Source organism: Phragmites australis, chromosome 12 (assembly GCF_958298935.1).
Source record: "Phragmites australis chromosome 12, lpPhrAust1.1, whole genome shotgun sequence".
Lineage (NCBI taxonomy): Eukaryota > Viridiplantae > Streptophyta > Magnoliopsida > Poales > Poaceae > Phragmites > Phragmites australis.
In genome coordinates this window covers 25,221,962-25,237,130 of record NC_084932.1, presented here as the reverse complement: position 1 = coordinate 25,237,130, position 15,169 = coordinate 25,221,962, and the positions used below count along the sequence as shown (strand labels likewise).

Below are 15,169 nucleotides of genomic sequence, written 5' to 3'. Positions count from 1 at the left end.
GCGGATGTCACAAGCGGCCTCCTTCATCTCCATGTCGATGCCGCTACCCTCCTTCACCAAGACTCAGTTGATGCTCCTTGCCGAGGAGATGCGGCTCATGAACACAACCAAAGCTGCTGCTGCTACCGCTCTCCTCTCCAGTGCCTCTTGGCCACCCTCTTGATCTGGCTCCTCCTACCGCGACATCAACATGACTGCCCCAAAGAACAAAGGGAAAGGAAAGACGAAGGGCGGCTATGGGGACGGCTCATCCAAGGGGTGCAACGGAGGCCGCTCGGACTCATCGACGCCCGGTTCCACCGGTCCTTGGATTTGCTTCAACCCCGGGATGAACACGTGGGCCACTCTGACTCCGGGCGGCGCTGGCATTCATGGTGCCTGACCCCAGCAGGAACTCACCACAGTGGCTGCTCCTCTATACCAGTCGACACCGTCCTCGGTGGGCTCCGCTCCCGCTTCTTGGGACAGCACTACTCTCATCGCCGCCTTGAACAACCTCACCATGAATGGTGGGTGGGTTGTCAACTCACTGGCATCAAGCTATGTCCGATGAGTACATTGCACTCATGGATAACAGGACATGTACTCTAGTCCATCGTCCACCTGGTGCTAATATCGTCTCTAGGAAATGGGTCTAGAAACATAAGTTCCACTCTAACGGATCCCTCACACGCTACAAGGCTCGTTGGGTCATTTGTGGCTTCTCTCAACAGTCGGGAATTGACTATGATGAGACTTTTAGCCCAGTTGTGACGCTGGCAACCATCCAAGTTGTGTTGAGCATTGCTACCTCTCGCTCCTTGCCGATTCGTCAGCTCGACGTCAAGAATGCCTTTCTACATGGTACACTAGACGAGGAGGTGTTCTATGAGCAACCATCTGGCTTCATTGACTCTTCTCGACCTCAGCACGTCTTTCATCTCTAGAAGTCTTTGTACGGCCTCAAGCAGGTGCCTCGCGCTTGGTACCAGGTATTCGCCACTTACGCTCGGCTGCTGCCCTTTGTGGCGTCCCTCTTTGACACGTCGCTTTTCGTTCTTCATGAGGGCAATGACATCTCCTACCTGCTTCTATACATCGACGACATTGTCATTAGTGCTTTCTCCACCGAGCTTCTTTCACGCATCACCCGTCGGCTCCACGACAAATTTGACATCACGGACCTCGGTGACCTCCACTACTTCCTCGGCATTTCGGTGAGTCGGTCACCGTCCGGGCTCTTCCTGTCTCAGCAACAGTACGCTGTCAATCTTCTTCAGTGCGCCAGCATGGCTAAGTGTCACTCCACCACAATGCCCGTGGACACTCAGGCCAAGCTATTAGCCACGGTCGACGATCCAGTCAAGGACCCAACAGAGTATCGGAGTCTTGCTGGTGCACTTCAGTACTTGATTCTGACGCGTCTCGACATCGCCTACACTGTTCAGCAAGTATGTCTTCACATGCATGCTCCTCACGGACCACATCTTGCGCTCATCAAGCACATTTTGCGGTATGTGAAGGGCACGCTCGGCTTTGGTCTTCGTCTCTATGTTACACCAGCCACCTCTGTCACCGCATACTCTAACGTGGATTGGGCTGGTTGCCCTGACTCTGGTTGTTCGACTTTCGGCTTATGCGTCTACTTGGGAGACAATTTGGTCTCATGGTCATCCAAGCGACATACTACAGTCTCCCGCTCTAGTGCCAAAGCGGAATATCATGCTGTCACTCATGCGGTTGTTGAATGCTGCTGGCTTCGACAGTTACTTCAGGAGCTTCATCTACCACTACAGACTGCTACTCTCGTTTATTGTGACAACATGAGTGCCGTCTACTTGTCGTCCAACCCTGTCCAACATCGACGAACCAAGCATATCGAGATCGACATTCACTTTGTACGGGAAAAGGTCTTCATTGGTCACGTTCGTGTCTTACGCGTGCCATCCAGTCTTTAGTTCGCCGACATCATGACAAAAGGGTTTCCGCTCAGCTATTTCTTGATTTCTGGTCTAGTCTTTGCGTCCGGTCCCCTCCCGCTACAACTGCGGGGGGATGTTAGCGATAGGATTTGTTGTACATATCCCCCTAATTATGATGTATATCCTAACAGTTGTAATCCCTATAATTGCTCTCCGAGCTTTATATAAATTGAACCCCAGACATCCTGCCATTGTGTGGCTTCCCCAAATCTCTCTCTCCCGATATACTTTTGCAAGAAGCTGCGCCTGTATATAGTGCGTGAGGCATATAGCCAGCAACAGTGTAGTGTATCCGGCACTGACTACTGCCGGCTGTTGTACGTGCTAACAACTAGACAGATATAGTTAGATGGATAACTCTCAAGCCTAACAAAACTGTATCACATGTATACATGTACTGTAAATATTCCGTACCAATCAATGAAAAACGGTTGCGTGCAAGTAGTTAGTTGGATAACTCTCAAGTCTAACAAACCGTATTCCATCTCAAGTCTAAAGACCAAATAGAATTGCTCGAGGTTTCACTTAAAAAGTAGTATATACATTTTTAGAAAACATATATCACATATAAAGAAGCATGTACATCTCAGAAAATAGTGTATATATATATATCAGACACTAGTATCTACATTAAAAAATAGTATATAGTTTAATTATAACGGGATCTACTATGAATCAAATTGAAAGTATATACTTTAAGAGTACATACTAGTTTCTCTATATATATTATAACTCCTATTTAACACCTAGTGTGTTGAATAGGGATTTTCCGTTTGTCGGTTTTTCGGTTTCAGAATGAGTATTTTCTTGTTTTGTAATTAAGATCTTGCGGTTGTTAGTTTTCCTGTTTTATAATGTGTGATTTCTTGTTATGTATTAAGGATTTTACTGTTTTCAGTTTTCTTATTTTATAATGTATGATTTTCGGTTTTGTAAAAGAGATTTTTTAATTATGGGCTAATTTGACAAGGCTGGGTTGGCAGTGGGCTGATTCGACGAGGTTGGATTAGTTGGTGTGTTAATAGCTTGGCTATATATATAGACATAGATATAAGCCTTTTCTGTACTCTGAATTTACATACTCTTCCTGTAATAGGTGTTTAGAAATAAGTATGTATATTTTAAAACGTAGTATATATATATCTAAGAAAAAATATATATATTTTACTTATAAATAAATATATATATATATATCTTATAAAATATTATATACATATTAGAAAGTAATATAAATTTTAAAAAATAGTATATATTTCAGTCATAACAGGATAAGCTATGATTCAAGCCGGGAGTACAGACCAGTGTATATAGTCTGTACTCCTGGTTGCGTGCAATTCTATTTGATCTTTAGCTTTCCTTGCAGACTTGCCAGCTCACCAAAGAGAGCCCCCACCGGATCGGCGTTGATTATGAGTGCCCCAAAGGTAAACCCCATATTGTACGTGCATCTCCGTGTTCCACACGCACCAACCGTCGTTCAATGCCGCGAGGAGTACAGGGGCTGTACAACAGCCTCGCTGGTCACCAGCCATCGATCAAACGTAACCTTTTTCCCAAACCGACGCCATGGGCCAACATGCGGCTGTACAGCAACCAACTGATAGATCAGCGCCGATCGCTCGAATTATTTGTTATTCGCGCCAACGGGCCTATAAATGCATGCGAGCTCGTCACGCTTGGACACACGCAAACACTCGATCGCCTCCTCGATCCTGTGGTCTCTCCTCAAGCGATCGCCGATCCGATTTGCCGGCCGCCGTGGTGAGGACTGGTGTGGTTGCTCGGGCAATGGCAACGGTTGCACTTGTGCTGGCGGCGCTGCTTCTCGTGCCGGCAGGCGCTGAGCTGACGCGGGTGGAGCACGCACCCAAGGCCGAGGGGTCGCTCGCCATCCTTGCCGTCGGCGACTGGGGGCGGCGTGGGCAGTTCAACCAGACCCTGGTTGCCGAGCAGGTAATTAAATATTGTCACTTAGTTGCCATGCATTGATATAGACCTTGCGTTGTCGTCTTTGGTAAGAACGGAGGGATGCTGGATAACCTGAGTTGCACCCATTCATTCGTAAATTAACGGTCACCTGCACGGTAACCAACGATGACTGAGCAATATAATATGGGAATCACGTTGTTCATGTGTGTTGCGGTGGTAGAGCAGAGATTTTAGATCCAATTAAGGTCAGTGGCTGGTGCCCTCACTTTTTACATACATGTGAGCGTCTTTAATGATAAAATAATTTGTAGGCATGTGATAAGATAGTTGAGTACATATGTGTTGCTGTAGACAAGAAAACCATACTATTATATCAGTGAGTCAAGCCGTTTTTGTCCGGCTCATCCTGTATCACACCCTTAGCTCTAGGCGTAACCTATGTATTTTCTTTTTGTTCGATGTTAGAGTTTATTTTAGCGAGGTGGCAAGAGGCCGTAAGATAATTATTTACCATCGCTCACAAACAAAATATCCTTTTAATGCTATAAAAGATAGATAAGTGGGTTAGAAACATCCGAAGAAATGAGTAGGATGGTTGGAAAATTGCTCCCAATAGGTAAATGAAGATTATGAGAAAGATATACTACCTCCGTTTTGAAATAGATGTCATCCTAAATGCGTTCAGTCAAATTTCAGAAACTTTGACTACTAATATACACAAAATTATTAGGATTTGGCATATGAAAATGATAGTAATGAATTTTTCATGAAAAATACTTTAACATCATCTAATTTTTATTAACTTTTACCAAAAGATAATTATCAAAAGTATTAATCAAACGTGGTTATTGAAGACCATGTCGATATCCTAAATGACAAGTTAAAGAGAACAAAAATAATATCTCCTTTATTTGCAAGGACAGAAAGGTATCCCTTACTGGGGAATGGCCCCGTTACCATCCCCAGTAAGACGGCATTACTAGCATTCATACGTGAATATTGAGCGTAGAATGCAGTAATTATGGACAACAATAACTTAACACCAGTCTTCATTGTCATATTTACGGTTCAAGTAGTAGCTCTTGTAACATTCAAGGCCCAAAGGTGCGCCCACGTGCATATGAAGTGAACTCAATGACCTAAAGCGGGTGACCCCAATATCCTTCACTCCAAGCTTGTAAGCTAAAACAATTCAGCCCACCACACAACCTCGTGTCCTCTTCATACTTCCGTAGCCTAGGGGGTTTCCAAATTAGCACCGTATAATTTTGCGAGGAGAAGGATAAGGGGTGGAGGGACTACAAATTGATTACGGTTTCCAAATTGACCGGTCAATATATTGGGGGTTCCAAATTTATAGGTAAATTGATTGGGGTTTCCAAATTAGTCGTGATGGAATGTGCAATGTCATTGGAGAAACTTGAGACATTTGATCTTGGTGGATGGATAGTTGAGATCATTTGGTTATGCCAAACTCGTGCTCTTTATATTAGTATAGATATAGATATAGATATAGAAGTATTGATAAATAGTCAATTGCCCGTGCATTGTAACGAAATCCCTAGCTCACGAGCATGCTTTAAGACATAACTATTTTCCACTACAACAGAAATAATGGTCATCAGTGCCGGTTCAAAAACACTATCAGCGACGGTTTCTAAACCGACACTGATAGTCACGGACTATCAGTGCTAGTTTATGAGTCCATAACAAAGAACCAGCATTGATACTTAGACTATCAATGCCGGCTCATTATAAAAAAATAGTACTGATAGTCTGAGTACATCACCGGTTCTTTATCACAAGCCGACAGTGTTGCCATTTTCCAAAAAAGAAAAGAAAAATCTACCAGAAATAGCACGCTCGAAGCATCAAGTCAGAACCACCTTCATTCATCTCACAGCATTGAATATTAATTCCAATCATCTCATAGCATTGAATAAACATTTGCAATAGCTCAATCTTGATTTATTCAATACAGAGGGAGTTCATCTTGATTTATTCAATACAGAGGGAGTTCCTTTTGACATACACATGGTGTCTACTACTTTCACACATAAAATAGAAGGAGAGAGAGAGAGAGATAGAGAGATATTGGTGCTCAGAATGAACATAACAGAGCTGCTTTCTTAGGACTGAGAGGAATCGGGAATTAAAGGAGCATCAATATCTCGAGACCAACATATGATCTGAAAGAATGAAGAGCAATGTAGATCTTGTTTACTTCCTTGTCCCCGATAGCATGATCCCACCCACTATTGGTCCAGCCAGGATGGTCCTGAGGGAATGCTTGCCATTGCCACCCCCACACCTGGTCGGCTTCTGGCGACCATGATGGGTGGCCGAACCGTGCTTTTGTGATTTGGATGAATTCGCTATGGTCTAAGAATACCGAGAATCAGAGCATTTCAATGGAGGAAACTTCAATTTTGGCTACCGAAGTTACCTTGGCCGCAAGGCTCTGCGAGTCCTTGGTTAGGATGGTGGGTGCCAACATGGCCTTGCTCGACTTCTTGCCCGCGTCACATGGCTTCTTGTTGCTGATGACCTGTGGTTTGGCACCCTACACATGCACGTGCAATCATAAGGAATTTTGCGATGGAAAACTACTAATGTGCATGCAGAATAGTTTTTGTTGTTTGCACTACCACGTAGGTCCGCTTCTGCGGGGCGCACGCCAGCACCGCACGGTTAGGCGAGGCGACCGATGACATGCTCGAGAACAGCAGCCCGAACGGCCGCCCCGTGCCACCGCCTGGTGCTGCCCTCTATGTTAGGGTGAGGCATCCCGTGGTTGCGTCAAAGCCCACGAACGCTGCCAGTACCACAGTGGTGTTGTAGCTCTAGTCCATGGTGTTGATCCACGCATCACACTCCTCATCCTCCGCGGCGGGTGTGGCCTGGCCGTCGAACACGAGCATAGACGGCCCCGCGCTCGTCCAGACATTCCCGCTGTCCGGCACGTAGGCCTTGCTGACCCCAGCCGGCTCGGTAGTGATCCGAGGGATGGGGAGCTGAGTTGAGATTCTTGAGAGAGAAAGAGAGAGGCAGCGATGGATAAGGAATAGTAGGCTGTGGAGAGAAAGAGGAGAGACCGAGAGGATAAGGAAAATGGCGGACGTGAGATGGTCCGTGAGACAAAAAAGCGGAATCAATAATAATTTCAGGTCCGACAACACTATCAATGTGAGTCGTAACATGAACCGGATTGATAAAAAGTATCAGTGCCAGGTCATGCTTACCAGCCAGAACTGAAGTATCAGTGCTGGTTTTTTTCAAGCTCCGGCACTAATATTGAGTATAAGTACCGATTCAACCAGGCTCAATCATCGATCGAGCACGGGAAGTTATGAATCGGCACTGATACTCTATTGATGTCGATTCTATCATAGTCGACATTGATGACTTGGCTCGGATGACTATTTCTATTGTAGTGTTCTAGAATAACCATGTTTCTTAAAGCCGGATAAAGCAATGATAATAACCCTTGACACTTCCTTGTCATTCAACCACCATGGTACACAAAGTTCATATGAAAGTACAATGCTCACACATGCAACAATTATGCAATGAAGGTAGAAATAATATTTTTCCACCAAGATATGTCTATGTCGCATCCTCATACTTAATCTGTAATGCCATATAAAGAGGACATGAACCAAATTCCAAAATATGGGCAAATTAAAACATGTACATAAATCGACGGTATATCAGAATTGCATATCAAAAATTTAAGAAAAAATAATCAGCCAAACTGTAGCACTATATAAAGCCATGTGTATTTGCGAATTCACTACACAGGAGTAATACAAAAATCTCCATCGAGAAAAGAACCAATTTTTGTAGTTGCCATGGATATCAATGTCGTATACGTAATACATGGCAAACATAAAAAAGATTGTTTGATTGGGATTTTAAGTTAATGCGAAACACAGTCCTTGTGCTTGGTGCTTGTTATGATCTCCCTTACTTCCTGACTTTTTCTGGTTCCTCTGACCCACTGTTCTCCTATTTTTGTATGTGGGCATGCAATTATTGTACCAATCAGCAATCATATTTGGCATGCACCATCCATCGCCTTTGATCATAAGCTAATTATAATTTTGTGCTCCTCCACGGCGCACTGACAGGGGATGTGCTGTTTAGGGGATGGGATGAGATCATATTAATTTGAAAGGTAATATCATGATTAATTGGATCCCGTAATTTTAGGGGGAAGGGGGGGGGGGACAACTTTGCATCTCAGCTCTACGAGGCGATAGATGATGGAGATAAAAGTGATGTACCCAACTCATGCTTTTTATATTAATATAGTTCATAAGTAGCCGAAAGTGGACGCGTGAGTGATATCTCCTCATTAGGAAGGTACGGTCGCACTGTTCTTCTGTTGAAGAAGTTAGAAGTTTCCTAACACGTAATAATGTTACATGACATATGCATTTCTAGTTCTAAATATTAGTACCGTCTGGACCCAAATTGACTGATTGGATATATTACTGCATGTTCTCCTGGAAAATAAACGAGTAAACTACACCACGGGTCTATGAACTTATCCCGTCGTTTTAAATAGGTACCCAAATTCCCAGGATGCGAGTTTAGGTCACTCAACTCATTTAAGTGGGTCGTCAAGTGCCATTATTATGCCATGTCAGCTAGCTATAGCGGTGACATGGCATAGCCAATCCCTTCCCGATTGAAACATGTTGGAAACTGATCCACCCCTGTGTGTCTCTAGATGGGAGTGGTAGGGGAGAAGCTGGATATCGACTTCGTCATCTCCACCGGTGACAATATCTATGACGATGGCATCGCCAACACCAGCGACCCGCTCTTCAAGGAGTCCTTCAGCAACATCTACACCGCCCAGAGCCTCCAGACGCCTTGGTACATCGGTAATTCAATCAATCTGCTAAGATCAGTTATGACTTCAGAGTTTAGATGATCGCAAGATCACAGTATGTCTCGGCCCTGAATTCTGAAGAAGCAAGAGTAATCATGTGTTTATGACATGCTTTGCAGTCCTTGGCAACCATGACTACACAGGCAACGCGCTGGCGCAGCAAGACGCTGCCATTCGCGAAGTGGACAGCCGGTACCTCTCTATTGCGAAGTCCTTCATCGTCAATTCAGGTCAGCAAATGAAGCAACTCAGCAACCAATAAGTATAGTACAGGTCTTTGGATATACCCTTAATTATACACGACAATAACCTTATCGTGGGGAAAACTTTACAGCTTGAATGTTTATACAAAATGATGAACGTTCTTGACATTTTTACATTTGGATGTATTTGTTGTTCACCAAAGAAATCGCGGACTTCTTCCTTGTTGACACGACGCCGTTTTACCTTAAGTACTGGAACAGCACCAAGTACGATTGGAGAGAGGTTTCTCCTCGCGACACCTACATCGAAAATCTCCTCAAGGTATATATATATACACTGCGTGCTATTATATGATGGGCTTTCTGAATTTTAATCATCCCATGTATAACGTCTCTCTTTGCCAGGATCTGGACGACGCATTGACTCAATCCGAGGCGGCCTGGAAGATCGTCGTCGGTCACCACCCGATCAGCAGTGGCTGCGAGCACGGAAACACCACTGAGCTCGAGCAATTACTTCGACCAGTCCTCGAGGTATCATCGCATGACTTTATCATCTCTTCTTCCCTGCCAATCTGCACCGGTTACTAGTAGTCTAGTACTACTGCTCCAGTAATATGAATTCTGAAACTGAATTGTTTCACCATGGCAATGCAACGCAGGCGCACGAGGTTGACATGTACGTGAACGGCCATGACCACTGCCTGCAGCGCATCAGCAGCAGAGACAGGTGAGCTATCGCCGAACACTTCCGTCGATACATTTTAATTAATTACTAAACAAACAAGTCTCAAATTTTAGTTCTCTGTTCTGAAAATGAAATAAAAAAAATGCAGCCCTCTTGAGTTTCTGACAAGTGGCGGCGGGTCCAAGGCGTGGGCGGGAAAGTTCAAGGCCACCTCTGACAAGGTGGAGTTCCTCTACGACGGGCAGGGGTTCATGTCGATTCAGCTCAGCAAGACGGAGGCGCACTTCGCCTTCTACGATGTCGCCGGCAGCGTTCTGCACAGCTGGGACGTCACCAAGACTGCAGAAGCTAGGTACTAGCTAGCTGGCCTAGCTTCTAGCATTATTTGCAGGCAGCAGACTGAGTTAATTAATCAGGGGATTATTAATTGTTTAATTTGTGTCAACTGGCCGGAAGCAGTTGTTGTTATTTTGTGCGTTGTTGTTTCATAGTATGTTGAAGCAACTTTCCGATTAAATTTAGCCAATTTGTACGAATAAACAATGTTACTTTAATTGTGTTAACCTCGAATATTTTTACTTGGATCAATAATTCAACACGTTATTGTAAAAGATTTTGGAAAGCTAAAGTGCCTTTAAAGATAAATATTTTCATGTGACTGATCTTTCAGGGAGCCATTCTCACCAAAGATAATGTCATCAAACGAAAATGGCGAGGTGATCCTAAATGTGTATTTTGTAATGAAAATGAATCTATTCATCACATCGTCTTTGGGTGGACATTGGCTTAAATATGTCTGGAGTTTAGTTGGTTTTGTCATTAATTGGAGCAAGGTGTAGACCTGAATCAATTGAATAGTTCATTGTTCGGCTTTATGGAAAATGCTTAATAGTGTGTTTTTAATAAAGTTTGTGAGATCTCCTTCATCATTTGCTATGCTTGCTCCTTCGTCAAATACTAGGCAAGTTTGCAAAAAGTAGAAAATCAAACTGACGATGAGTAGTATAAAACTATCGTATACGATTATTCTATACGTATACGAATCTTCTAAGGTTTCCTGAATTCTCGAAGCATATGACTGTATCTGGGAAATGAGTCTTTGGACGTATGAAAACTTCCCGCTGGTGCTAGGATATCCGGTAAATAAGGAAATATATCCCTAAGTTCAAGGACGATAGAACCTACTCGGAAAAGAGTCCGGAGGCTGCACGGCAACCCCTATATATATGTGTGAAGTTAGGGGACCCTGCGGAGGACAAGCTAGAAAGAAACCACAAGCCTTCTGCAATCACGATCAACGTCGACATCCCGCCAAGACTGCGCACATGGAGCCTTTGACTAGGTTTAGATCCCATCTAGGCTAGCCAAGACTCTCCCCTTGTAATTTATCTCGAAGATCAATACAAGAATACATGATGTAGCGCTATTATCTTTCGGGAGACCTGAACCTGTATAAATCTCTGTCTTCTAGTGCTTGATTTGGCAAGAGAAAGTATCCCATACTTTCATCACATATTTGTAAGATCGACGGTTTACTAATCACTGACAGATGGCGCTGTCTATGGGGATCATGACAAATGACACCGAATCTTCGCCACGAAACATGTCACCGACTCCACCCAAGATTGTGACAAAAACTGGCAACTCAGACAAGGGATTCTACGATAATTTTGCCTCTTGCCCAACAAACATCCGATGATCGATCCGGTGGATCAGCTTGAAGACAACTTCCCTGATGATGAGTCTAGTGACGAGGTAAGTAGTTTCATAGATGAGTGCGCTAGGGCTTACAACATTGAGCTTGAACTGCTCGATGACCAAGATGATCACGCAAGTGACTTTCGTTGCAAGTCAGGATCTTCCCCTGCGGCTTCCGACAACATGCATTATCGAAGATCCTACCTGGAGGCATCCTCTGATGATAGGTCCATGATGGATGTAGACTCATCTTCTAGTGGAGCATATCCCCGAGAAGTTTTCACCATAGGGGACATAAATAGTGATCCATCGAATTAGGGCGACAACTCGATGAACCCACAAAGTTCCATTGATCCAGCCGGGGAGATAAGATTCAAGCCCCACCGACGACAATGCTTCGTTCTTAGATCCAACATCCTGCTATAAACCAAGATCCAACCAGCCAGTACCACCAGCAAGGTACCAGATGTTTTAGATCTGTAACTGCTCAAAGGCTCGAGGGTGTCCAGGATTTTCTCCGACGACCTCACACAGTGGGCGTTACTACATCGGGGGAAAGAAGTGGCTCAGTAAATTCGAAGAGCTCATCTGACATGCATAGGCGTAGGCTGAATCCTCTCACCAAGTGTTATCTGCTAAACAGCTCTACTTAATGCAAGTCTCACATCGGTCCCTCTTGCGAGGAGTAAGACCTAGAAAGATGTAATCCCTGGAATCAAGCTTACCAGGAAGACGACCAAGCTCAACGTCGCCGCATGACTTCGCCGATCCGAAACCATCCTATCTCAGACTTACGTGAGGTCCTCGACAAGCAAAGACACTTAAGGACCCCTTAGGACCAGTCAACCTCCCCTTGATGATCTAGCTGGAGGTCACCCCGGCGTCGTAGTCACCCCGGTCTCCAACCCATGCGAGTGGGGTGTCCATGGCTACTCAGGGAGCCATCAATGGATGCCAAGCCTTCTCGCCGGAGCTCACGAGGATCAACTGGCTGGACCAGTTCAGACCTGGCCCATCGAGAAGTACAATAGGACTACAAATCCTATTGAATTCCTCCAGATCTACATTGCAGCTATTCAAGCATATGGGGACGAGAAGGTCATAGACAATTACCTCCCCACAGCCCTTGAAGGGCGATCCATGACATGGATGACCAACCTACTGCCAGGGACGATCTACTTATAGGAGAAGCTCTGCGACCTATTCTAGGCAAACTTCCAAGGCACATACATTCATCCCGGTAAGAAGAATGACCTTTTTCGCATCATTTGGACAGAGAAGGAGACTCTTCGTGAGTTCATTCAATGCTTCAGCAACACCCAAAACATCATCCCAAAGATAATCAATGCTGATGTCATCCAGATGTTTACCCGAGGGGTCAGGAGCCACCTATGTGTTGAAGACATCGCCATGGCCGACACTCAGATGATCCAAGAGCTGATGGACATAGACGACAAGACAGCTAATGCTGAGGAGGCTCTTCTGTTCATCAACAAAAGGGATTAAGGCATTCAACGCCCCCAACCCGGACTAGAGGACGACTTGTCGAAGAACAAAGACAAGTAGAAGAACTCCAAGGGAGACAAAGGGAAGAAAATTAAGATTGATGAAGTCATGGTAGATCTTCCTAACACATGTCCCAACAAGCATTCCAGGTCATCCCCGGGCAAGGGCAATCAATTGGTCATCGGTGAGCGCTCTAGCCCTGGTGTGACTTCCACCAAACTGACGGCCACAATCTCCACTAGTGCCATGTCTTCCAGAACACAATCATGGCTAAGGTAAAAAAGAGTAAGGGGAAAGCACTACAAGTCGCAAGCTAGAGTAAAGACTCCAGTTCTAGGGACGACTCGGACTATCTACCTTTCCAAAAGGAGACAAGGAATATCGACCACATGTTTGGGGGCTTGACATCCTACGAGTCAAAGAGGCAGTACAAGACGGTGGCTCGGGAAGTTTTTGCTGCCATTCCCAACAGTTGACAGGCAGTCAAGTGATCAAACATCATGATCACCTTCGACGAGGACGATTGCCTGAAGAATTTTGTAGAGCTATTATCTTCCGGGAGGCCTAAACCTATATAAATCTCTGTCTTTTGGTGTTTGATTCAGCAAGAGGAAGTATCACCTACTTTCATCATGTATTCGTAAGATCGGTGGTTTACTAATCATCGACACCAACAATTGCTATCAAATGGTGTGGAGGTTCTCCAAGAGGCGATGCTGAGTCATCCTTTGAGGACAGGCCCTATAGCTAATGCCAAAATGAAGGTGCTGACGATTCTATTAGAATGTATGGGCATGGCCTATTATATTTAAAAATAATCTCTAATAAAGTTTAAAGTTCTGGCATGTGAAGCGAGGGTGTAGCTCTTTAGTCTCCCACCTAGCTAGTTGATATGAAGAAATATCAACTTAAAAGTAGTTGTGTCCTCTACCCCATTACCTTATGCGGATGGGAGGACTAGAAGAACACGTGTGTGCTCACTCGCCTCATCGGGCTATGGCCGTGGTGAAGGACGTGGGTGCATGACACCTACATGAATGGCCTCTCAAAATCGGGTCCAGTAGCTTGCGCAGGTGCGGCCTTCTTATAAGATACAAAGATCATGTCAGTTACAAGTCTAATCATGGCACATCTCGATCACATGGTTTTCACTATATATATACCTACCGGCCACCACCACAATTAACACAACTTAGGTTTTTGCCTATTCCTCTCTACTGTGCTACCACAGGTAGACTACTCCATTCTGCTACACCGGCATGCACTGGTGATCAGGAGACTAGGTCTCCGGATTCAATCGTCATTAAAATCCTACACCATGAGAGGACGAATAAGTTTTTTTAGAACCATTCAACACGACCGCTCACGATCTCCTTCCTCTATATCCTCTTCATCATCATCTATTGCATCATCATCATGGGGTCTCTACATCTCTTGCTATTGATTGGTACATTCACTATGATCAAATCTCTTATTTTCTCTTATATGTCATCTTTAGTACTCTGTTTTTTCAATCATCGAGTATATATATTAGAGAGAGATATGTGTAGCCATATTACATACATGTCTATGATATACTCCTACTATATGATTATCTTAGTTTGTCAATTCATATTCATGATTTATCAATGGCTTAAATTAAACCTAAAAGTGCTCTTTTCGCCAACAATCCAAAAACCTTATTGTAGGCACACTCACTACTACAGAACCCCTCATCATTACTGGTTCAAAAATTGCTTTACTATCGATTCTTAAATTAGTTCGTAGCTCCAGCCGGTCGTGATAGTTTGTATCGCTGCTAATTCTTGGCTCCAATATGTCGATTGATATCCCTTATTACTGCCGGTTCCAGCTACAAACTGGTAGTGATACAGAATCCCGACAAAAAAAATTGAAATTGAAACTGGTAGGCCATAATTTATTAAGCTTTATATTACTAAACCAGAATCACTATTCTTCATCACACTAATTACTAAACCCTATTTAGCAGTCATCATTGTGCAACCAAAATTTACCCTAAAACTTCAACTCTTCAATTCAGATCACCATCACAAAAGAACCACCTGCTATGCACCTATGCCTTCCACCAAATGGAATCATCAGCGATGAAGAAGTAGTCATCGGTGTCATCATTATTGTTGGCATTGGTGTCATCGTCGTCGTCGTCCTCCTCCTCCTCGCATCAGTGCCTCTTTGGTGCCAGCTCATCAATGAAGTAGTCCCTGACTTCGTCGGTGGACTCGAACCCTGCCGATCTGGAGTCGGTGTACTGCACCTTATCCAA

The 15,169-nt window shown here is 44.3% G+C and overlaps 1 protein-coding gene across 1 annotated transcript; it reads left to right on the top strand.

Annotated features, from left to right (window-relative positions):
* The first annotated feature begins 3,658 nt into the window (after window positions 1–3,658).
* On the top strand, window positions 3,659–10,235 carry LOC133886972 (purple acid phosphatase 4-like). Its single transcript, XM_062326885.1, has 7 exons — window positions 3,659–3,914; window positions 8,626–8,782; window positions 8,910–9,020; window positions 9,197–9,315; window positions 9,399–9,527; window positions 9,656–9,723; window positions 9,830–10,235. Exons 1-7 carry the CDS (start codon window positions 3,750–3,752, stop codon window positions 10,038–10,040), a joined length of 960 nt encoding a protein of 319 aa, XP_062182869.1. The 5' UTR covers window positions 3,659–3,749; the 3' UTR covers window positions 10,041–10,235.
* Window positions 10,236–15,169: the final 4,934 nt, after the last annotated feature.